The sequence below is a fragment of the Stegostoma tigrinum genome, chromosome 6 (assembly GCF_030684315.1).
Source record: "Stegostoma tigrinum isolate sSteTig4 chromosome 6, sSteTig4.hap1, whole genome shotgun sequence".
Lineage (NCBI taxonomy): Eukaryota > Metazoa > Chordata > Chondrichthyes > Orectolobiformes > Stegostomatidae > Stegostoma > Stegostoma tigrinum.
The window spans coordinates 64,945,853-64,970,810 of NC_081359.1; the positions used below are offsets into that span (position 1 = coordinate 64,945,853).

The window sequence follows — 24,958 nt, forward strand, 5'->3', positions numbered from 1 at the left end:
TTAATAATACATTTGTTTGTAATAGCCAAAAGGTGGGCTAATAACAAATGTATATAAAAAATTATCCTTCAGTTGAGAAGCTTCTGGACTGCAAAAGGTGTTCTTCCTACTGGTGTAAAATAACAAAGCACTTTGACAATGGTCCAGACCTCGGTGTTGAGTGATTCATTCAGTCATTCTGTCCTAACCTTCCATTATGACCTGTGCCGCAGAACTTCTGTTTTTGCAAGGAAAAGGTCAATAAATGTTAGTAGCTCAGGTCAAATGCACGCACATTTCAGAACTTACCTGCATCTCACAGCACTAATGACTGCATGATGTTTAGTGAAGAGGACACTGAGTCAGTATTAAACACTTTTTTCTCAGTGGAATGCTCCTGGAAGCTTTTTTTTTGGAAAGTAACTCACAAAATGATTTGAATATAAATATTCTTCCAGAGAGTTAACACCAGATAGGCAGGAATTCACCAAACTAGCCTAATGCTGTATAGTAGACAAATGACAGTTTTGGAAGTTAACATGAGAACTTAAGGAACAGGAATCGGTCACATAGCCAGTAAAGCTTGCTCTAAAGGGTGGCATCAATATTTATTAATATTATCAGCAAAAACGATGTATTGGATAAATTGTTAAAACTACAAAATGACACTAACCAGCTAAGAAATAAGAGTGTGCAGAAAAGGCAAAATAGGAGATATAGAGACAGTGAAAACTGGCTAAGAGAATGTCCAGCAGTAATGAAATAAGAGCAATAAATTCAAACACTCTCTCAGTTTCTAAGAAAAATTGCTGCACTCTGGAGCATACGGACACCAGGTCAAATTACAACCAAAAGAAATGTTTCAAGCGTATAGCTCAACATAAGGCTTTACATATGCCCTGGAAGTCAGTGACTCATGCTTGAGTAACATCTGTGTTTATTTCATACTTTTCCCAAGTGATAAGTGTAACCTGCTTTTCAAGTGAAAGCCAGCAGGCGATTTGACCTTTGAGAGGACAGAACAGAGGTAGATCTTGTTCCCATCAGACATTCATACAGATGCATTTCTTTTGGGGCTGCTGCCCAAATGATCACGAGTGAGAAGCCTGGCTAATAAATTCTCTTGCCCTATCCAGTAGTGAAACGAACTAACTCAACACAGACCAAAGAATTAAACTGGAACTGCTCTGGTCTATGAAATGTAGCAGCACAGCACAATGTAGATTAACTTCTAAGGGTACCATGTAGCGGTTCTAAATTTCTTAAGACAGTGTACACAATACATGTTCCTCCCACTGTGTGACCATAACAGTTCCTACCCTCTGGTTACTGGTTGAAACGATGAGCAGAATGACACTTCTCAAAACTCACCATGCCACTAATCACTGGGTTTTTAGTTTTCATTTAAAAATCGGAAGCTTTTTAAGAGCAAACAAAAGAATATCTGATTTTTATAATTACTGTATATAGCTATATACAAGATTGTGAATTACTGAGCAGCTCAAAGGTAAATCCTTTCAGTAATTTTCAATGATGTAAAAATAGTTTATGATATCCCCACCAATATTTTATTAAAATCAGCACAATTAAAACACATACCTAGTTACACACTTCCCCTTCCAAGCACATACATAATATAGCAGTGATTCAGGTAATGATTACCCTTCTCTTTAAAAAAACTCTTATATTACAAATAGATTCTTAGAAAAAGAAATAATACTCCCTAATTTCAAAACAGCAATTTCACAACACTCTTCAAAACAAATGAGCAAAACCCTATAGCTGAAGAACAATTCACATGGTAGATCAATAACTAGATTTCTAGTTACTGTTACTCACCTGACAACACTGATAGCCTGGTTAAAGTGTATTGTACACAGTAATAACAAAACTGAAGTAGTACCATTTGTTATAAATAATCCATTTTCAACACTTTTGTTGACATGAAATGGTTTGAGGAAATCCTTCACAGCAAAGAGTAACAGTCTCATAACAAATACAATAAACCAAAGCTGAAGTACAAAATGGCCAAAACTCAACATCGCTATGCTACTTTAAATAAAACAGATTAAAAAGTGCAAGAAAAATCTGATTTTTTTTTTAGGCACATCCATCTGTAGAAGCAAGCTCAAAGAACAAATTCCAGTTCAATTTTAATATCGTTTTTCAGAGTTTCTTCAAAAACCAAGTGTTCATTCTATTCCCTGTGATTGGAAGGCCATTCTTGGTTGAATCCATTAGGCATGTCTGAGCCTGCTTTTTTTTGTCTTTGCAGGCTTCGGTTTGGGAATGTATTGATTATTTGCCTGATATTCGAGCTCTTTACGGAAATAGTCAATTGTCTTGTTTAGGCCTTCTTCCAGAGGAACCTATATATTTTTAAAAAATGGGAGATAAGTGTAAGACAGTGGAAGTGTTAGTCCATGTTTATGCTTCAGTATGTAGCCCATAAGTATGTATCATGCATACGTCATCAAAAACCATATACTTGCAGCATGTTTTGCCAGAGGACAAATCAGAATTGCAGTTAGATTAGAACCCCTACAGCGCAATAGGGGTTTAGATTAGAACCCTTACACACCGACCATCTGAACAGCATCCCACCCAGACCATCCCTGTAATCCTGCTTTTCCCAGGGCTAACCCACCTACACCCTTAAACACTATAGGCATTTTGGTATGGCCAGACCACCTATCTTGCAAATTTTTGGACTGTGGGAGGAAACCAGAGCACCTGGTGAATACTCAGACAGTTGCCAGACAGTGGAATCAACCCCGAGGTCGCTGGTGCTGAAGGCAGCAGTACTAACCACGGAGCCACTATTGCCACCTTTTAATTGAAATTAAAAGACGCAAACACGGTATGTTTTTTGGTAGGATTTTCTAAAAGCTCACTGTTGGTATTACAGTGATGGAGTTTTGCTCTAAATACTTGAAGTATGTTCTCTCCATTTTTATCTAAGGTGCTGGAAATTAATCCAGAATATTTCTACTCCGTATCGCACATTCTTTTCAACCTTCAGTTGAAAAAATAAAATTTTCTATCTTAACAAGTGCAGACTATAGCAGAATTCAGTGTGGTTAGGTGTATAGGGAGTTCATTTCTTGCCTTAATTGTTATGACAGTACCTTTATGCAGGTTTAAAGTCCCAGTGCAATTTACCAGGTTATATTATCTAGCTACAGAGCATCTTTTAAGAGATAAAATCATAAACAGACTGTTTACTTAATACTATTTTTATAAGTTACAACTTAACACTTACTTATTTCTGACTACAATGATAAATTCTCCAGCTCCCTATAAATAAGTTATAAACCTTTTACAGTGCCTGTATAAATGAATTACACCTGGGGCAGCAGCATGACAAGGGTTTCAATGCCAAGACAGTTACCTCAACTGGCAGCACAGAAACTGACCATTCAGCCAAAAAGGGCTCATGCTGTATTTAATTCTATGCAAACACCCTCCCACCCTTCTTTCTCAATTCAACCTCTGATTTATCTAGCCTCGCCCTAAATATATGTACGCCATTCAACTTTTCTGTCCCTTGTGGTAGTGAGTTCTACCGAGCCACATGCTGGGGAAAGAGTCATTTCCTGTTGGATTTCTTAGTCACTGCCATACATACATAGCCTCCAGTTCCAATCTCCTCCAAAAGTGGGAACAACTTCAGATCTACCTCATTGTACGTTAAGGGCCTTTATCAGGCCCTTCAGTCCACTCCTTTTAATGTGAGCAAGGATCCAAGTCTTTTCAAACTTCATTTAAAACAATCTCAGTTTTACTATCATACCAGCAGTTTCTTCGCAACCAACCAATCTTTCTCACTATCATTATGCTTTTCAATTCTATTCCTCTAGAAATGATTTTGATTACCTTGTTCTCTTGCTTATGGCTTTTTCAGCCTGTTTCACTATTTTCATAGATTACAGTATCTATACCCCAATTCCTATGTTTCACTAACAATTTTAGACACTAATTTTCTAAGGGGTATGTGGTTTCACTCTTCTTCTTACTGAAACCTTATAGCTGCTGCTCCCAGGCAGTCCTCTGTCATGTTATGTTACATTCATTTATCTTGTGTCATCCTCACACATCTACTGCAGTTTGACTGGAACTACTCTTGACATCTATTCTCCAATTATACATAAGTCAAGGTGCCATTCTGCTGCCCTCCACTTTACCTTCCTGAAGAGATCTCTCATTTCAGATACAATCAAATGGCCAAATCAGTCACATTGTTCTTCCTGGATGAATGCTCCCACGAAGAATTAAAAAAATAAAGGCGCCTATGAAAACTGAATTACCCTTACGAAATGCAAGGTTAAATTCCTGATTTATACTGTGTCCTACACTGTTCTATTTATTACACTTCTGGAAGAATAATGGAGATGCTTTGGTTAATGCAGTTTTACAATAATTCTACTTCAGTAAAATACGACTTTGAATACTTTACCCAACACTCAAAATATCTGAAAAAGATAGCATTTATTTTGATAGTAACTTGACACTATCCAATTTACCAGTCCTTCCCATTTTAAAATATTGAGAATTTGATGTGCCCTTACCACAGGCTCCCATCCCAACAGCAGCTTGGCTTTTCTAATATCTGGATTTCTCCGCTGGGGATCATCTTGTGCTTCTGGAAGAGACAGGATATCACTTTTGCTCCCTTTTGGATAGAAGAAAAGTATTGTTTTAAAAAAAAGTCAAATATCAAACAATGTCAGAAAGAGAAGCAAATGACATAATCCTCAGGTCCTGAAACAAGTTGGAAGCTGTGCTCACAGAAGAAAAGTTCGACCTTTCAAATTAAACTTGCTGAGTTGTGGTAAGGCAGTGAAACTAAAAGTTCTTTCAAGAGACAGAACTAATGTAAGCACAGAAAGACCATTGGTGTCTGATAGATCTTGCACATTGTCCAATTTCAATAAGCTACAGCCTAACAGTCCTCGCGTTCATTCATTCTAAAATATCTCTTTGTGCAAAGTAAATTACAAAGAGCTCCACATGATGGAAAGTTACTGAAAACAAGCTGAAGAAAGATAGAAAACAGGTGATCACAGATAATGGGAACTGCAGATGCTGGAGAATCAGAGATAACAAAGTATGGGGCTGGATGAACAAGTAGTAGGCCAAGCAGCATCTTAGGAGCACAAAAGCTGACGTTTTGGGCCGAGACCCTTCATCAGAAAAGGGAGATGGATTAAGGATTCTGAAATAAATAGGGAGAGAGGGGGAGGCGGACCGATGATGGATAGAGGAGAAGATAGGTGGAGAGGAGAGAATGGATTGGGAGGTAGGGAGGGGATAGGTCTGTCCGGGAAAACCAGCCCAGCTCATCCCCACCTGCCTAACCTGTTCTTCCTCTCACCTGTCCCCTCCTCCCACCTCTAGTCGCACGTCCATTTCCTACCTACTAACCTCATCCCGCCTCCTTGACCTGTCCGTCCTCCCTGGACTGACCTATCCCTTCCCTACCTCCCCACCCACACTCTCCTCTCCACCTATCTTCTCCTCTGTCCATCTTCGGTCTGCCTCCCCCTCTCTTTTTATTTCAGAACCCTCTCCCCCTCCCCCTTTTCTGATGAAGAGTCTAGGCCCGAAACGTCAGCTTTTGTGCTCCTGAGATGCTGCTTGGCCTGCTGTGTTCATCGAGCTTCACACTTTGTTATCTTAGAAAACAGGTGCATTGGTTCAAGCCTTGTGATATAAAGGGGGTGTGAGAATATAATTTTATATGTTGATTTTTTAAACAATAAGCTTCCAAGGAACATATAACCTGTCAATATAGCTGTGAAAACCGAACCCTGTTAGAGGGGAAGCAGAGATGAATATGATGGCCATGGTACCACTGCAGGCACTGGCCCCACAAAGGTCATGAACTGAAATTTTGGGTTTAAGATCTTGGGATCCTGATCCCCACTTTGGAACAAAATATCCCATGTAATGACTCTGACAAAATTATCATATTTCTAATTTTGTAATTCACAGGTTGAGTGAATGACAACTCTGAGCAAATATTTCAAAACAAAAAGGGCATGCGCTGAAAAATCAACGGAACTGACAGTGCAAAGTCTATTTAAATGGCCAATGACTGGGGAAAAAAAAAGGAAAAATTATGTCATAGCCCAAAATATCAATATTATTGCCCTTAAACAGCCTAGTCAAAGTTCATAGTTACCTCTGATATTTGTTTGGAAATTAGTATTTTGTTTGCTAAAAGGACAACATTCTGTACAAAAGACCTGGTGAAGTATTCTTTCATGTCACTTTAGAGCATTCCTTCCACCTTAAACTCCACAGTTATCCCAATTTTCAGCTGTTAGGCACCACAGTCTAGAATTCTCAATATTCCGACATCTTCATTTTGCACTTAATTTTAAAACATACCTTAAAGCTGATCTGTGAAGAAACTTTTGATTCATTTTCAAATATCAATCTTTAGTTTGGTATCTACCTTTTTTCTATTACACCTGTGAAGTTCCTTCTCTTTCAAGGAAAGAATTAAAGAGTTTACTGTCATCAACCATCTGTATTCACTCAGCACTTTCAAACTAACTATCTCAAGCTTCTTCACCTATGATAATAACTCTGCACCAAGGTCATAATCTCAAGGTAAGTGGCAAACCAATTGAGACCACAATGGTTAAACTGCAACGGATAAATTTATGAGATTAAAGTCACACAAATCTGAAAATCCAAGATAACAAAAGCTCATTATATTTGAATTATAGTATTAGAGAATTATTTGAACCCCGAAGGCTGAGATCCCCTCCTGTTCCAGCTCGCCGAAGTAAAACAAAATCTTACCAACAAGGCCCCGAATCAATTTGGCAAATTCTAGAATAGTGTGCTCCTCTGGGTTTCCCTGGGAAAAATAAATGCAGTTAGTATTAAACAAAGTGAATACTTTGAGAAGTTTAGATACAACTAATAACTTTGACTGGTTCACTGGTTACGAATTTTAAAATTTGATACAATTGAATTAGTTTCAATTAATTCAGTATATTCCTGAGGAATTTAATATATAAAATCTTTGTAGAATAAGTGAATTAATCTTGAATACAGCATTGTGAAGCAATGAACACATTTAGACTTTTATATAGAGCAGACAAAAGCTGTTCTGTCAATTGAATCTAAACTGGCTCTCTGAAAAAATTCAATTAGTCCCAAGTCTACTTCCTTTCTAAATCTCTTCTTTTCAAACTTATCCTTTTAGAAACAATTATGAAGTCTGCTTCTACAATTAAACTAACCTGACATTATAAGAATTATTAACTTTTGTGCTAAAGATAATTCTTCCAGTCTTTCCTTCCATTACTGTTTTCACATTTATACCACCTATTACTGATTCACAGGGGAATTGTTTACCTTATCAAAATTTTTCATAATTATCAATACTTGCGTTAGACTTATTCATATTATCTTTGCTCCAACAAAGTGTTCTCCAGTTATTCTGTCTGAAACTTCCCTCACAAATGTCTTATTCTTTTTAAATCTGGCATAACCTCTCCATAGTGTTGAAACCCTTCCAAAGTAGTATTTTTACCAGTTACCTCACTAACTGCAGTGTTTTTTTTGAAAAGGGTGGGTGTTATACTTAATATTCTTACTTACTAAACCTACGTGCATTCACAAAATACTTTATCAATCTATCTACTTTTATCTGAGAAATAACTGGCCCTCACTTTAAAGATTTGAGCATCTGAACACTTCATTTCTCTATTCAAGTACTTCCTTGAAGGTTTCACTGATTAATGTAGATTCTGTTTGATTGTCCCTTCCAAAATATATGGCTTTAATTTTTTCTGCATTAAATTTCACCGAACTGCCATCTGCCCACGTTCTCCTGTATTCATCTCAAAGAGTTCAAATTTGTCAGCCAGTTAGCCCTTAAATAATCATGCATTTCATCCTATATTTTGACCTTCTGAAACTTATCAAGATAAGATTTACTGGTCCGTATTCAACTATTTTACATTTTTTTAAAAAACAAAATGCTGCTGCATTGACAGTCCTCCCGTATTTTCTTAATGATGCATATTCAAGAATTCCTGGGATGACTGGTTAATGCATATAACTGGCTGTTCCTGACATACCCCAAGTTTCTAAGAGGCATCCCATTATGGTGAATTGTCTTTATTTCGGAATCTACAACTTACTTCCCTTCACCAAAGTTCTTCCAACTTCCTCTTACATCATTTCATTCCTACTACTGCACTCTTCTGTGAAGAATAAGACAAGTAATCAGAGCGTCTCTATCAGACTCATTCGGCAGAGACTTTTCCAGCTTCAACTGATGTTGTGTAATAGTCACCACATGGATACACAGATAATGTTAGGTCATAGAACAGAGAAGAGTACAGCACAGTACAGGTCCTTCAGTCCACGATGTTGTGCTGACCTATTATTCTAAGATCAAACTACCCTGAATACCCTACATATTACAATCCTCCACGTGCCTATCCACGAGTTGCTTAAAAATCTCTAAAGTATCGACTCCACTACCACTGCCGGCAGCGCATTACACACACCCACCACTCTGCGAAGAACCTACCTCGACATCTTACTTATACCTTTCCTCCAATCACCTTAAAATTATGCCCCCTTGTAATAGTCATTTCTGCCCAGGGAAAAACTCTGACTAACCACTCTATCTATGCCTCTCAGCATCTTGTAAACCTCTATCAATTCACCACACATCCTTCTTCGCTCCAATGAAAAAAGCCCTAGCTCCGTCAACCTGTTCTTATAAGACCCACCCTCCAGTCCAGGCAGCATCCTGGTAAATCTCCTCTGCACCTTCTCTAGAACTTCCACATCTTTCCTATAATGAGGTGGCCAGAACTGAACACAATATTCCGCATCATCCTCCCACACTTCCGCCATCTACAATCCGACCCCACCACCCAAGACATTTTTCCATCCCCACCCTTGTCTGCCTTCCGGAGAGACCACTCTCTCCGTGACTCCCTTGTCCGCTCCACACTCCCCTCCAACCCCACCACACCCGGCACCTTCCACTGCAACCGCAGGAAGTCCTACCCTTGTCCCCACACCTCCTCCCTCACCTCCATCCCAGGCCCCAAAATGACTTTCCACATTAAGCAGATGTTCACGTGCACATCTGCCAATGTGGTATACTGCATCCACTGTACCCGGAGTGGCTTCCTCTACAATGGGGGAACCAAGCGGGGGCTTGGGGACTGCTTTGCAGAGCATCTCCGCTCGGTTCATAATAAACAACTGCACGTCCCAGTCGCGAACCATTTTAACTCCCCCTCCCATTCCTTAGGCGACATGTCCATCATGGGCCCCCTGCAGTGCCACAATGACGCCGCCCGAAGGTTGCAGGAACAGCAACTCATATTCCGCTTGGGAACCCTGCAGCCCAATGGTATCAATGTAAACTTCACAAGCTTCAAAATCTCCCCCTCCCCCACTGCATCCCAAAACCAGCCCAGCTTGTCCCCACCTCCCTAACCTGTTCTTCCTCTCACCTATCCCCTCCTCCCATCTCAAGCCACACCTCCATTTCCTACCTACTAACCTCATCCCACCTCCTTGACCTGTCCTCCTCGGACCGTCCTATCCCCTCCCTACTTCCCCACCCATACTCTCCTCTCCACCTATCTTCTTTTCTCTCTATCTTCGGTCCGCCTCCCCCCTCTCCCTATTTCAGAACCCTCTGCCCATCCCCCTCTCTGAAGACGACTCTAGGCCTGAAACGTCAGCTTTTGTGCTCCTGAGATGCTGCTTGGTCTGCAGTGTTCATCCAGTTTCACACTTTGTTATCCACAATATTCCAAGTGTTATCTAACCAGAGTTTTCTAGAGCTGCAGCATAACCTCGCGGCTCTTAAACTCAATTTCCCTGACAATGAAAGCCAACAGACCATGAACCTTCTTTAGAACCCTATCCACTTGGTTCACAGCTTTAAGTGATCTATGAATGTGGTCCCCAAGATCCCGCTGTTCCTCTACACTGTTGAGAATCCTGCCATTAACCCTGTATTCTGCATTTAAATTTAACCTTCTAAAAATGAATCACTTCACACTTTTCTGGGTTGAATTCCACCTGCCACTTCTTTGCCCAGCTCTGCATCCTGTCAATGTCCCATTGCAACCTACAACAGCCCTCCACGCTGTCCACAACTCCACCAACCTTCGTGTCATCAGCAAACTTGCTAACCCCCCTTCCACTTCCTCATCCAAGTCATTTATAAAGATCACAAAGAGCAGAGGTCACAGAACAGATCCCTGCAGCACACCACTGGGTACTAAGCTCCAGGCTGAATACTTTCCATCTACTACCACCCTCTGTCTTCTATTGGATAGCCAGTTTTGTATCCAGACAGCCAAATTTCCCCGTATCCCATGCCGCCTTACTTTCTGAAATGTGCTTATGAGGAACCTTACCGAATGCCTTGCTAAAATCCATACACACCATAACCACTACTCCACTTTCATTGACGTGTTTAATCACGTCCTCAAAGAATTCAATAAGACTTGTGAAGTATGACCTGCCCTTCACAAAGCCAGTCTGACTATTTCTAATCAAACTGTGCTTTTCCAAAAAATCATAAATACTATCTCTCAGAACCCTCTCCAATAATTTGTCCACCACAGAAGACTGACTGACTGATCTGTAATTCCCAGGATTATCCCAATTCCTTTTCTTGAATAAGGAGAATGACATTTGCAACCCTCCAGTGAACAGTGAGGTCGCAAAGATCATGGCCAAACGGGCAGCAATCTCTCCCCTCGTGTCCCATAGAAACCTTGGGTATATTCCGTCTGGCCCAGGGGACTTACTTATCCTCATGTTTCTCAAGATTTCTAGCACATCATCCTTCCTAACAACAACCTGTTCAAGCATAAATGCCTGTTTTGTGCTGTTCTCAAATGTCAAGGTCACTCTCACTGGTGAATACTGAAGCAAAGTATTCATTAAGGTCCTCTCCACCTCTTCTGACTCTGCACACAAGTTCCCTCCACTACTCCCTGCTTGACCTTATCCTCACTCTGGCAATCCTCTTGTTTCTCATGTAAGTATAGAAAGCCTTGGGGTTTTCTGTGATCCTACCTGCCAAGGTTTTCCCATACCCCCTTCTAGCTCTAAGTCAATTTTTCCGTTTCTTCTGTCCACCTCATAGACCTCTAGAGTCCTGTCTGATTCTTACTTCCTCAACCTTAAGTAAGCTTCCTCCTTCCTCTTGACTAGGTTTTCAAGGTGTCTTGGTATCTAAGGTTCCTTCACCTGACCATCCTTTCCTTGCCTCCGTGGGACAAACCTATCCAGTACCTGTAGCAATTGCTCCCTAAACAACCTCCACATTTCTGTCTTACATTTCCGAGAACATCTGATCCCAATTGGTGCTCCGTAGTTCTTGCCTAATAGCACTGTAATTCCACCTCCCTAATTAAATACTTTCCTGTACTATCTGGTCCTATTCCTTTCCATGACTATAGTAAAAGTCAGGGAGTCATGATCACTATCACCAAAATGCTCTCCCACCAAGAGATCTGACATCTGACCTGGTTCATTGCCAAGCACCAAATCTAGTATGGCCTCCCCTCTAGTCTGTCTATCTACATAGAGTCAGAAATCCTTCATGGACACACCTGACCAAAACTGCTCCATGTGCTATTTGCACATAGGACGTTCCAGTCTATATTAGGCAAGTTGAAGGCGCCCATGACAATAACCCTATTACTTCTGCATCTTTCCAAAATCTGTTTCTCAATCTGTTCCTCCGCATCTCTGAAAACTCCCAATAAAATGGTTGCTGCTTTCCTGTTTCTGGCTTCCACACATATTGACTCAGTGGAAAAACCCTCCTCCACGACCTCGCTTTCTGCAGCTGTGGTACTATTTATTCCTGATTAGCAATACCACTCCCCCACCTCTTTTACCTCCCTCCCTATTATTTCTTTTGAAACATCTATACCCCGGAACATCCAACAACCATTCCTGCCCCTGTGATATCCAAATCTCCATAATGGCCACAACATCGTAGTTCCAAGTACTGACCCATGCTCTAAGTTCATCACCCTTATTCCTGACACTTCTTGCACAGAAGTAGACACACCTCAACTCGTCGCACTGACTGCCACTTCGCCCTATCAACTGCGTATCCTTCCTCAGACTCTGTTTGCTCTCTCTGTCTGTACACTGGCTACCCCATCCTCTAACATGCAGCTCCAGTTCCCATCCCTCTGCCAAACTAGCATAAACCGTCCCAAAGAGCTTTAGCAAACCCAGGATATTCGTGCTCCTCCAACTCAGGTCCCACCTTCCCAAAAACGTATTCTAATGATCCACAAACCTAAAGACCTCCCTCCTACATCAGCTGCGCTTTCTGTTTCTAGCCTCACTAGCCCATGGCACCGGTAGTAATCCTGGAGATTCCTACTCTACTCACCCAAACTTTCAGCTTCTATCTTAACTCCCTGTAATCACTTTTCAGGTCCTCTTCCCGCTTCCTAGCTATGCTATTGGTACCGATGTGTACCACGGCTTCTGGCTACTCTCGATCCCCCTTAAAAATCCTGAGGACCCAATCCGAGACATCCCTGACCCTGGCACCCGGAGCACCATCCTGGAGTCTCACTCGGTACCACAGAGTCTCCTATCTGTTCCCCTAACAAGTGAATCTCCCTATTACTATTGCTCTCCTATTTCCCCCCCTTTCATCCTGAGCCACAGAGCCAGGCTCTGTGCCACATCCCACTCAAATCAATGAATTGTCTAACACTATCCTTACAGCACCACCTACAGCTGCAATACTTTTGGAAGATCATTTTTAAATTATAGATTCCAGAACTCCTAATCAAGCGGCTGCCCAATTTTAAACTGATAACCGCATTTAAACAAACATCTGATTTTAAATGAACAGTTGCAACTGAAATTGTGAGAGCACAGTTACATACCACATTCACAGGGCTGCTGACATTATTGTTCATTAAAACTACTAATCCATTCACAAGGTCACTGCAAAAAAATTGAAAACATTAAAATGAGCATGCATCATATTGCCATATGTCTGTGTTAATGAATCTAACACAAGAGCATCATTCTTCCAAAACTTGCATTCATATAGTGCTTGTCACGACCACCAGAAATCTCAAAACATTCTACTATCAATGAAGTACTTTAGCAATGTGGTCGCTATACAATGTAGGGAACAATGGAAACCATAAACAACAATCACTTCAGATTAGAGGTTACCCAAAAAATTCAATACTTTCTGTAACTTCAATTCTATGTAATAACTTATAACTTGTTAACTGTAAATGTCTGGAGACAGGGTAGTTTGAATACTTCAAAACATACACAATGAAAATAATTTTCATAGTAAAATTGAGCCATTGATTTCACAATTTTAATATTTCAAAGAAATTTTGAAGTTTTATAAAAATTAAAATTCAGGTGAAATTTTAAATACCTTGAAAGCATTCTCATATTCAGTCTTGTTAATTACTTAATACACATTAAACCACTTTACTGTTGGCAATACACCACCTGTCTAAACATCACTGTTGTTCCCTATAAGATTGGAAACAATCACTGCCAAATGTACATTCAACAGTGGAAAACAGCAAATCCTCAGGATCAAAATGAACAATGCCTTGGGGATGTGTAAATTATACATCTATTGTATACTAAATAGGGTGGAAAAATGACATTATATTTCAAATACAAGTAATTATGAAATCTATTTAAAAGTCATCATTTACAATGAGGAATTAAATACAGAAGTAGGGAGGTTATACTTCAGCTATATAGGGTGCTGGTGAGATCACATTTGAAATCCTATGCAAAGTATTTGTTAACTTATTGAAAGGTGGATGCAAATACACTGAAGCAGTTCAGAGGTTTACTAAATAAATACTCGAAATAGTTTTTTGTCTTGTTAGGAAAGGTTGGCCAGGTTAGGCATGTACAATTCACAATTTAGAAGACTAAGAGCTGGTCTGACAACTCAGGTGTGAACAGGATATTTCTTCTTTTATTTTTATTGAAGAATCCACAGCTAGTGACCACTGTTTCAAAATCAGAGATCAGCCATTTACAACAGAAATTAGATGAAACCTTTTACTCAAGAGGTCATGTGTCTTTGGCATTGTCTTCCTGAAAAAGGTGGTGGGAACAGAATTCTTGAATGCTTAAAGCAGAGCTAGACAGATTTTTAAGCAAGGGGGTGGAAGAGGGATTTGAGGGATTCAGATCAGCCATGATCTTACTGATTGGCATAGCAGGCTCAAAGCACTGAATGGGCTACTTCTTCTCCTTGTTTGTAAGACCTTTAAGTAACACGATTAAAATGTTGTTTAAAAAATTTACAGGCAATACAGGCATGTGGGTGGCACTGTGAATGGGGGCCCCTTAACGTTAAGCCTTTGTTAAAGTTAGTACAGTGTAACAATATATAATACTTTAGGATGCCACTGAATTTGTTCCTGGGTTGGCTGCATTGACTGCAGACTGCGCAGACACAACCAGAATTAAAATGTCATCATTTCTGGTACTTTATCCTGAGACATCTACTTGTCAATGTTAACTTTGCTGCTTCGTTATCAATCTACCCCTACACTATTCACTTTACAAGTCTTAACTTCAAACCATCTCTGCTACAAAACAACATTAACAATATTAGAAAATGCTTGTTTGCCTCCTCAGAGCAGATACTTATTGATTGTACAATATTTATTTTACCTCTGCAAAAGTTTTTGAAATTTATCTTCAAAGTTATTCAGAGGAACACTACTCATCATAAAACATCAGGAGTTAAAGAATAAATTCCATCAGTTGCCCAAATGAGACGGATGCATCCTGGAGATTTATTTAAACAATATGTGCCCCAGATGGATAATATTTTTAATTCTGACTTTCATTAGAACTTATAATGAGAAGTTATCAAAACATTCATTGCTCCTCTTTCTAAGGATGCAGATCTGAACAGTTTCAGCGTCTTGTTTTCATTTAGATTTCCAGCATCTTCAGCACTTTGCTTTTACATTAGAGTTGAAAATAGAAGCATCCAAGTCTAAACAATAGCCTTAAGCGAACCCAAAGTAATTTCAGCAGTCTTTAAGGCAGTAGAACAATCATAGTACAATGGTAAAGAAGTTCAAAACGTCCCCCGCATGAAAAAAATCTCAGCTAGCATTCTTCCCTAATGCTGCTGACAACAGACATTGCAACCGGTAAAGTGCCAGTTGTTAACATGGCTTGATCCTCAATCACTTCAGCTGAGAACCTGTGATTGCAGAATTAATTCTCTGCTGCTACTGCTCCTGAAAATAAAGCCAGCTAGTCAACAGCCTACCATTTATCTGGACTGTAACTTTCTGTCGAGTAAAACAGAGGTCTGAAATGAGCATTTGTTCTCACATTCGTTGCATTCAGTGTGCACAAATTAATGGCCAAGAAAGTGGATATTCAGATAAATGTCTGCACTTCGTGAATTATATTCATCCACTCCCAAATCCCTCACTTGATTGACAATATTTTGAAGATTTAACCTGCCTTCTCTTTTTTCAGTCTTTATTTTGCAATGCAAGGTATGTGATTTATATATATTTTAACATCATTCGTTTTAGAGTTGAACTAGTGGTGCGTGAATGTCAGTCTATGGAAGGATTTAATGATTAACTTGCGAGGCCTTGTGAAGCCATGGTTTGTAAGAAAATAAAGTCTGACATGTATAGGTTGTGGGGGCTCATAGGAATTTGCACACATTGTTTGCTTGTGAAAACACTCCAAGTAAACAGTGTAACATATTAGCCTTCAGTTAGAAGGATTATAATGGTGTTTTTTTGACTCAGGGAAACACTCATTGCTTGGAAAGCCCTTTAGGTTTGAGCTTTGCAGAAATCCTGCTAGAAATTGGATATGTAAAACAGTTACTTCTGAAGAACAGACATAGTTTAGAACCGTTAACAAATAGGTTACCTTGGTGTATGGAGCTTAGTTTAAAATCTCCAGACCAGAAACGTTTGGTTAAAATCCTGAAGAGGTTATTTGAAGCTCTGAAGCTGAGAAAGTCTAAGTTCAATTGTATGGACACTCAAGGAAGAGGCCAAGACATGGTACTGACCAGGAATCCAAGCCAAGTCTGATACTGGGTTGAGGAGGTCTTGAGAAATTGGGTAAATAATTAAATAAACAAGAGGGGCAAATGTCCAGAGTTTAAAATGATTAACATGAATTGAACATAGATTTGATTTGGAATTTGTTTGGAGGGGACAGGGGTAGAATGGAGGGTGGGGGTAGGGTGTGGAGAGTGGAAGGTAGTTGATGTTGGTGACAGTGTGAATAAAGGATTACGTGTTCAAATATGTAGAATTCAGGCAGGGAACTTATACATGAATTAAATTAAGCCATTAAGTTGTGACAGAATAGGGAATGCTATGAGGTGGACGTAATGTAAAAGGATTAATGAGATTGCATTTTACCATGCATTTCAAAATCTTTAAACTTGCATTATATGTAAATCATTTGTTTCAATTTCTTCATCTTCATTTCTTTTGCATCATAAAGTTGTTTTATTACTAAAACCAACATTACTGCATTGTGTTTGTGATTCAGTGAAAGGCACCTTATTGAAACCATGAACAAACAAATGATCATCTTTCAAGTCAGATTTCAGTCTGAGATCTGATTTTTCCAGCAGCAAAATCAACTGGGATCATAACACTTCCTCTCCTCCCAAATTCATACAAGTTAGTCATTTTAATCTTTGTACATTTGCCCCTCTTTCCAATGCCTGGATCTAATTAGTTACCCGGTTCCTCAAGGCTTCCTAGCCCCATTATCAGACTTGGTCTGAGATTCCTTGCCAACATCTCCACGAGTGTTTTAAATAAAAAACAAACAGTTCACAAAATAAATGTCAATATGACAACTGAAACACACACACAGTTGCATATTTAGAAAATATCCAGCGTCTCACACATCTTACCTGACATACTGGAAGGACCTAGTCTGTGATCCTGATCCATAAACCTATGGAGACAGATAAAAGATAGGTTTTAAAATGTAACTACAAGTTGGGAGGTACTGTAAGCTTAATGTATTTTACTAACCAATAATACTTTAGAAGATATGCTACTGCATTATGATACAAAAGTAACTTTGGAACAATAATAGCTGAGTACTTTATATGCAAAATTAGAAACAAAGGAAACATGTCTACTTTCTTCTCTGGAAAGGCGGAGGATGATGGGCACTTGATTAAGAGGTCATTAGGAGAACAGATTAGATCAAGGACTGCATGCATCTGGGGCAGAAGTTGAGGATGAAGGGAAGCACCTCATGTCAAAAGAAAGTGGAAAATATAAGCAAATTCTTGCAGAAAAGGTGATGGAATTGTATTCTTTCATATCAATAGGCTCTAATTTGTTAATTTTAGTGAATGCCAAAATGGGAGTGAATTTAAAAAGGAGATTGCACAAATTGTACATAGATTGGAGTTGGAAATTGTTTGGTGGGGCTGGGGTTGGACGATAGGGGAGGTTGGTGACAGTGCGGATAGAAGATAACATGCTCAAATTCGCAGAATTTAACAGGTGTAGTTCCTTACGTATCTGTGCTGTAATCTTAAAGTTTCACATTTATCAAAAACGCTAATGAAGGTACAGAGAATTGCATACACAAACTTGAAGAGTGCACTAGATTAGCATGAATTAGGGTAATATGAATTCTATCACTGTCCATAGATGCTGCCAGACTAATTCCTCTTGCACTTCCGGCTTTTATTTTAGCTTTCCAGAGCATTTGCAGTACATTGCTTTTGTCTAACAAAAAGTCCAGATTCTACTTTGCTTACAGAATAATATGCCTTCCTTGATTTATCATTCTTGTTAGAGCTCTCTCCATCTTTTAAGCTTAAAATACCTAAACCTGCACAGATCACTCTGTTAGGTCTTTTATTTGTTGTCCACGATCAAAATGACCTTGTATCTGTCCTCACCGGGCTATGTATTTTGACGTAGGATATTTGGTGATTGCTATCAACTTGTTTTGTTATTTTCAGAAAGTGAACGGCATAGGCCTAATGAAATGCACGAGCAACATGCAGAAATCTTTTAGGCATTGTTCTTTCCATGGAATTTCACTGTGCATATCATTAAAATCTAAAATAATTTAATTTACCCCACAGGACAATTCAACCATCCAGTCACACAGCCTATGTGAAGTGAACAGGCCAGCAATTCTCACTGGTTACAATGGTACTTTCTTATCCATCATTTTTCAGAAGAAACGATTTAAAACAATTACTCGTAAACATCTAAATTTTAAATCATGTTTATAAATAATCACTATGATGATAGTTGGTTGAAAAGTTAATAAGCCAAGCCATTTGATGTTGTTTCCTCACAGACCATACAAAAGTGAGGATTTTATTCATCGGCCTCAGCAATCATTGAATCCCTACAGTGTGGAAGCAGGCCGTTTGGCCCATCAAGTCCATTCTGACCTTCCGAAGAATATCCCACTCAGACACCTCCCCCACCACCCGCATCCTAACCTGCCCTGCAAACTTGCACTTCCCATGGCTAATCCACCTATCTTCACATCTGCATATTACATGTAATTTAGCATAGCCAATCCATCTAACCTGCACATCTTTGATCTTTAAAGGGAAACTGGAGCACCCAAAGGAAACCCAAGCAGACACGGAGATTGTGCAAACTCCACATCGACAGTTGACCACGGAAGAACTTGAACCCAGGTCCCTGGTGCTGTTAGGCAGTAGTGCTAACCACTGAGCAACCATGCCGCCCAATCAGTAAGCAAGACACAGCCACTTGGTTCTTTCAGGCTTTTCTGCTTAAATCTCCCCTTGTTCACACTGACAGGAATGAAAATAGAAAACGGCAGAATCAAGCATTGCATACGCCCTGAAAATTACAACTTTATGTGAAAGGTCCTTAAGTATCAAGTCCCATAGGAATTAACATTAAAACTGGAGGTAGATTCCACAAGGCTTATCTCAACAGTAAAATTTAAAACATTATACCTGTACCTCCCAAGTTGAAATACATTATTTTAAATGGCTACATTCCTACATTGATATATCACTTAAAACAAAACTTAAAAATACCTGCATGAAAATAAAACATTGAATTTATAGTACCTCCTACTGTCAACACAAACTGTGGAGCCAGGGAGTTGTGACCAGAGATATGGGCCCCAGGTAATTTGAGGTCCTCATTTGTTCCTGGCTGCATTGTGCATACTGCCTGCAGGAGTCTATTTTTGGTTGTCTGTGGCATTTCTCCTTGCTGCCTGCCGTAGCGTCTGCTCATTGGAGTCCCTCCATTTTGCTCATTGCTGTGGGGGTAGAGGGCATTACCAGCACAGTCCTGCCAGCAACCAGGGGAGGGCATCAACTCAGTCTTGCCAGTGTCCTGCAAGATGAGTGGGGCTTCTGAGCTTGGTCAAGACACCATTCTGCAGGCCTGAAGTGGAGGGAGCAGTCAAGCTCTGATGGCATCAATACCCTGCAAGCCAGGGCAAAAGGGAAAATACCAAGCTCTGCAGTGTCTCGTGCCCAACAATGTCGGGCTCCCTCAGATCCAGTTAAGTTCTGTGGACAGTGGGAGGAAATATTGTCACGTGGGTGGTGGTTTCAAAAGATGGTTTTCGGTGTGATGACTGCAAAGGTCCTTCCTGCAGAAATTCCGGCAGTGGTACGGCACCAGGATGGGATGCAATTTGGAAGGACAGAGGTTGTGCCGATTTGACTCAGCTACTGTGATGTACTACTGTAAACATTACCATGATGAAACTTGCGACGTGACGAGATTTCTGGTCCCAATAACGTTTTTAGTGAAATTGCACTAAACAAGGCAATTTTAAATGCATAGCATCAGCAAATAGTTAAATGAGTTGACGGAAAGTAGCTGTTACAGCAAAAATTGGGGAAATGAGGTTTTTAAATTGGTTTTCCAAAATATTGTTCTTCTACTGGTTTAAAGTGGTGAATGTTATATTTGCTGTATGTTATGTTGGGATTCAGTCTCTTTAAGGGATTAGGTGCATAACCACTGGTGAGTTATACTGGTCTGTGGGCTTGTTCAGGCTTGTCTTCTGCTTTTACAGAGTGGACATCTACAGAATAAAACATCCCTGCTGGGCTGCAGCAAAAAGACAAGTTAGATCTGTCTGGAGCCTAATAATTGTCCAGTACAGAATTGTGAGAAAATATTAAATGGCGGTGTTTAGGTTGGATATCGTTGTATGTGAAACATTGGAGGTGGAAGTGTAGATATAGCAAGCATTTAGGAATGTAAATTGCATGTTGGCGTTAGTAAGGAAAGTTTGCTGCAATTCTAGAGAACTTTACTGACACTACACTTGGAGTGCAGTTTTGGTTTATGAATCTGAGAAAGGATACATCTGCCTTGGAAGAAAGGAATACGCGTTTACTGGTCAATGACCTGACAAGGCTTACTAAATGCTTCAGAAGTTCAAGTAGTTTGTGGAAAGATTAGGAACACAAGGATGGAATGAGTTGTTTCTATTCCAAGTGTAATCAAAGATAAATGCCCACTTAAGGAGTCTTTCCAGTGTCAGCCATGTTCTGAAAATCTGGTGATGACTTTAGTTTTTATTCAAAATTAACACAATCTGGTTAAAACATGTCAAAGCAGTTTAATAGTAATATTTTTTACTGTCCGTCTAATTGAATTATATTAACAAAGACTAGCAAATAGAAGCATTACTTTCTCCATGGGCATTTCCATGATATCTACTAAAATGCTGAAAGCATACATAATCTAAGAAATTATTAGCAGGTCTCTCACTATTGTTTGTAGTCTATTATGCTCTTGCCTCAGCATTATGCCACTGCTGACTGAGACTTGACCTCAGCTATGGGGATAAGTTTGATTTACATAGACAACGGATTTGGGTTTAAGTTAACCATGTGCATAGCTTTTGTCTTGATCTAGCCCAGTATCATGGGCCATCAGTGCTGTGAAAATGATCACAGCACCATGTTGGGAAACCAGAGAAAAAAAAGAGGGAGTGGGCAAAGTTGCCAATGACACTTACCCGCCAGGTCTGATGGTGCCTCAGTCCTGCTCCCTCAGTGCTGCACGTGAGTTGGCACCTATGCCCACAGTATCAAATTTAACTTCCCTTGTCTGGAAGGTGCAGGTGACAGAGGGCTGAAAAAGAGGTGGCCACCTAAACAGCAAGTGGGAGAAAGGTGTGTTTATTTTTGAGTGGGCAGAATTTTCAGCAAACTGGATTATTCAACATGTTATTGTGGCAGTGCAGCAAAATGTTTTTTTCTGAAGGGACTTTTTAAATTGGAAAATAAATTCTAGTGATTCCTTTTTCCAAAGGATAGGCCAAAAAGTAAAATTTTCATTTTACTGAAATGAATTAGTTCATTCGAAGTACTCTAAATCTTGCAAGAGACCTGTTAGAATTGTACCCTGAAAGGTTTGGATTTCCCCACAAAGACTTATCACTAATGCTAACTACATTAATCATGCATGTTTATTCCTATTAATTACACAACACCATATTGGCAATAAACTGTTCATATTGTTAGACGTGGTCAGTAATTTCATTTTGACAAGAGCATTAAACCAGGTTACAAACCATCAAGCAAAAAAACAAAATGTTCAGATCTAATCTGAACTCGAAATAGAGCAGAAACTTTGTACCTTGTATCCATCTTAATATTAAGAAAAATAACAGATACCGGGAAAAGAACTACAATAATTCAATAAGACATTCAGATAACATTCTAAAGTGCAAGTACAAAGTTCAACGCATTTTTAAGTGCTCAGTGTAAAATATATTGACAACTTGTTCTCACCGTCAGGCTTTCTCCTTGGAGAGCCTGCAGAATAAAGTTACTCACTACTCTGCCATCATTCATGTGCATTCGAGGACCAAACGTATTGAATATTCTTGCGACTCGAACTTCTACTCCTTCCTGCAATAAGCAGACATAGAAGATCATTTTTGCTAATCTTATTTCATTAATGAGGTATTGATTTTCAAGCGTAATGCATAGATTGAACAAAATTCATTAAATCCACATTAGCTATTGAGTAATTTAGTAATGCTTTCATGAGTTGGACAGCAACTAACACGGCTGCTAGTCACAAATTGATTTACAAAATAGCATAAATTGCCAGAGGACATATCTGTAAAAGTCATGAAAGAGCTGAAGGACAGTACAACAATAACTAAAAAGCCTGTAGTCAGTGTGAAATAATTAGACAATTCATCTGAAGCATGAAGGCTAGTATTCCAATCTCTAATACCCAACACTAATGGCAAGGACAAAATACCAATATGAATCTTAGTCAAAATTTAAATTACTACACGAATTAGTAATAATATTCACAATTTCTGAAGCTAGAGAGTTTGACAAGTTTGTTTAACCAAAAGATATATAGCAACATGGTTTTTATGCAGAAAAAGACAATTAGTTATCTCTAGTCGAACGTAGGAAGTACAAGACTTCAAAGCTTAAAACTTCATAGCAGTTCATTCACATTAAGGACAAAAAAAACTTTATATTGCTGAAAAGAATTTTGTCTAAGTTCTTTATCTTGCAATCACCAAGACATTTGCAAGGACAATATTAAAAGGAAACATTTTATACGTATGAGAACAGTGTGCTGTTTGGTTGCTAAGTGTACTTTGATCAGTAGAGGTACTATCATAGAGAATGTACTGGTTAGATGACGACTAACAGTTAACAGGCAAGTTTATTTCAATTAGTCAAGGTATTGCCATGACGAATGAACCAGAGAATGGTTGTTGCCTTATTCTAAGTTGAATCAAGTATAATATGTAGACATATTCTGCAAAATGAATTCTGTGCATGTTTGTACGTAGCTTCCAATATTCACAAATACATCACACTAATTTGGACAGAATCTTTAAGTGGTTGTCAGCACAGTCAAAATTATTTAGCAAATTACGTTCAATTGTAGAACCAAGTGTAGTATTGAACACATGCTCTGAGTTTTGCATGTACTAATACAGTAAACTGCTGTGCCTGATGCAAACAGTTGAACAGACTTGCTGAATGAATGCTCCAGTCTTGGTACATATGGCATACATTCCCAGCATCTTACATCCACTAAAATTTATACTTTATATCTGTTAGAAAGGCAGTACTTTTTTGGGCTTTATGGCAGCATCCTGTTAGTGGCTTTACTATTCCAGGGTAATCAGAGATAGACAGAAACTGGAAGTGGCAGCCTTAAGCCCATCCACGAGTTTCACAAAATACTGCTAAAAATTATCTGACTAGGGTAGCCATTAGTGCACAGGATGGATTTTAGTGTGCCCCATTTCAGCCTCAAGGTTGCAGATTTATAAATAGGGCTTGAGCCATTTGCTCAAGCTGCCAATAAGGCTAATCTTACATCATGAGGAACTGTTGGAATTCCACTAGTATGTTGATCAGTGAATACATGCTTGCAGTAGGTAGTTCATAACATCTAGAAGATTTCTCAATGAGCCACAGCAAGAAAGGGGGCAATTTTGCCTGCTTTTGTTTAAACAGTGACTTTTTAATAATTTCATCTTCACCATAAAACTTTATCTTCAAGAATACTTTAAAGCTGTACTGCGCAGCATTACATAACAAATAAATACAGAAAGGTTTGTAGATGCTTTCCATGATTAACCTTTGGTCCTTTACATTTAAACTCTCCTGTAAAAATGCAATTAAAAACATTACAGTTAAAGTAACATACAGCCTTCTACATAGTGCACGGAAATCAAAGAATCAATATCTGGCACAGAATTATGTTAAGTAAGGTTAAACTCTTGCATTACATTAAAGGATTATGCTGAAGTTATCAAAATGATGCATGCCTATGTGTTTAAAACATTAACGTTCTTAAAATGTACTGCCCTGAGATGAACATTTTAAAGAATACACTCTAACTCAGTTTCTTTGTTGGCTAAATGTATATCTGAAGAACGACTAACCTGCTTCATGTAGGCATAACACATGGTTTCAGCAACTCTTTTACCCTCATCATAGCAGGCTCTTGGACCAATAGGATTAACATGGCCCCAGTAATCTTCACGTTGTGGGTGAACTTCTGGATCTTTAGCATTTTAAAAAAAGTAACATAATTAATAATAGCATAATAAGTAACGATAAAACTTTATAATGATTGTTGAAACATATGCTTAGCAAGCAGCTCTCCACTGGACGCAAGGTCTTGTGAATGGTAATAACACCATCAAGTAATCCTGTTAGGCAATAGGGATAATGGTAACTTTACATCTGACTTACAGCACAGGCATATAAAATTAAGTAATGAAGCTGTTTACAAAGCTCAAATAAATTAGCTTGATAGCAACTCATCCAGAATGTGCAATCAATCAGCAGGGGTCATGCACAAAGCATTGCATTTATTCTTTTTATCCTGCTTCTTTCACACACAGGCACATTGCGGTTCACTAACAACATAGTCTATACTGTCACGTTAAATCACATACTGGAAAGACATTTGTTGAAAGAATGCTGGCATTATTTTCTGATTATCACTCAATTTCCCTTTTTGTAGTTTTTTTAAACGAATCTGTAATAATCCAGACTACGACCTCACAATCCAGCATTAATCAATCTACATGCAGGGGACATCAGCAGAAGTAGTAAAACTGAGAAGAATTATGTTTAAACTTTTAGAATGGAAGATCAAGAGAAGCAAAAATGAGGATAAGCAAAGTACTGTCCAGAATGATAAAAGCCAATCATCAGCCACAGTTACATCAAATGCGATGCCAGGAGCTGCACAGCTACCTTTGATCTGGCAGAAATCAAAAGCTGTCCCTGCCCAAAGCATCAGTATGTCAGCAATCTTGCCATTATCTTATTTTATTAGGAATAGCACCTACAAGGATAGTTAGTTTAGACAGAAGGATATACACCTTTCTTATTGCCATAAAAAGCATGCATCAGGGTATAAAC

The 24,958-nt window shown here is 39.1% G+C and overlaps 1 protein-coding gene across 3 annotated transcripts in view; it reads right to left on the minus strand.

Moving 5' to 3' along the window:
• Positions 1 to 912: 912 nt before the first annotated feature.
• uxs1 (UDP-glucuronate decarboxylase 1) overlaps positions 913 to 24,958 on the minus strand; it is a 63,050-nt gene continuing 39,004 nt past the window's right edge. For all 3 annotated transcript variants that reach the window (XM_048533449.2, XM_048533450.2, XM_059646611.1), the window contains 7 exons: positions 23,968 to 24,089; positions 21,827 to 21,946; positions 16,949 to 16,992; positions 12,915 to 12,975; positions 6,793 to 6,850; positions 4,548 to 4,651; positions 913 to 2,348 (listed from right to left, as the gene is read on the minus strand). In XM_048533449.2, the coding sequence (XP_048389406.1) occupies positions 2,217 to 2,348; positions 4,548 to 4,651; positions 6,793 to 6,850; positions 12,915 to 12,975; positions 16,949 to 16,992; positions 21,827 to 21,946; positions 23,968 to 24,089 (641 nt within the window). In that variant the 3' untranslated portion in view covers positions 913 to 2,216. The remainder of the gene's footprint in view (positions 2,349 to 4,547; positions 4,652 to 6,792; positions 6,851 to 12,914; positions 12,976 to 16,948; positions 16,993 to 21,826; positions 21,947 to 23,967; positions 24,090 to 24,958) is intronic.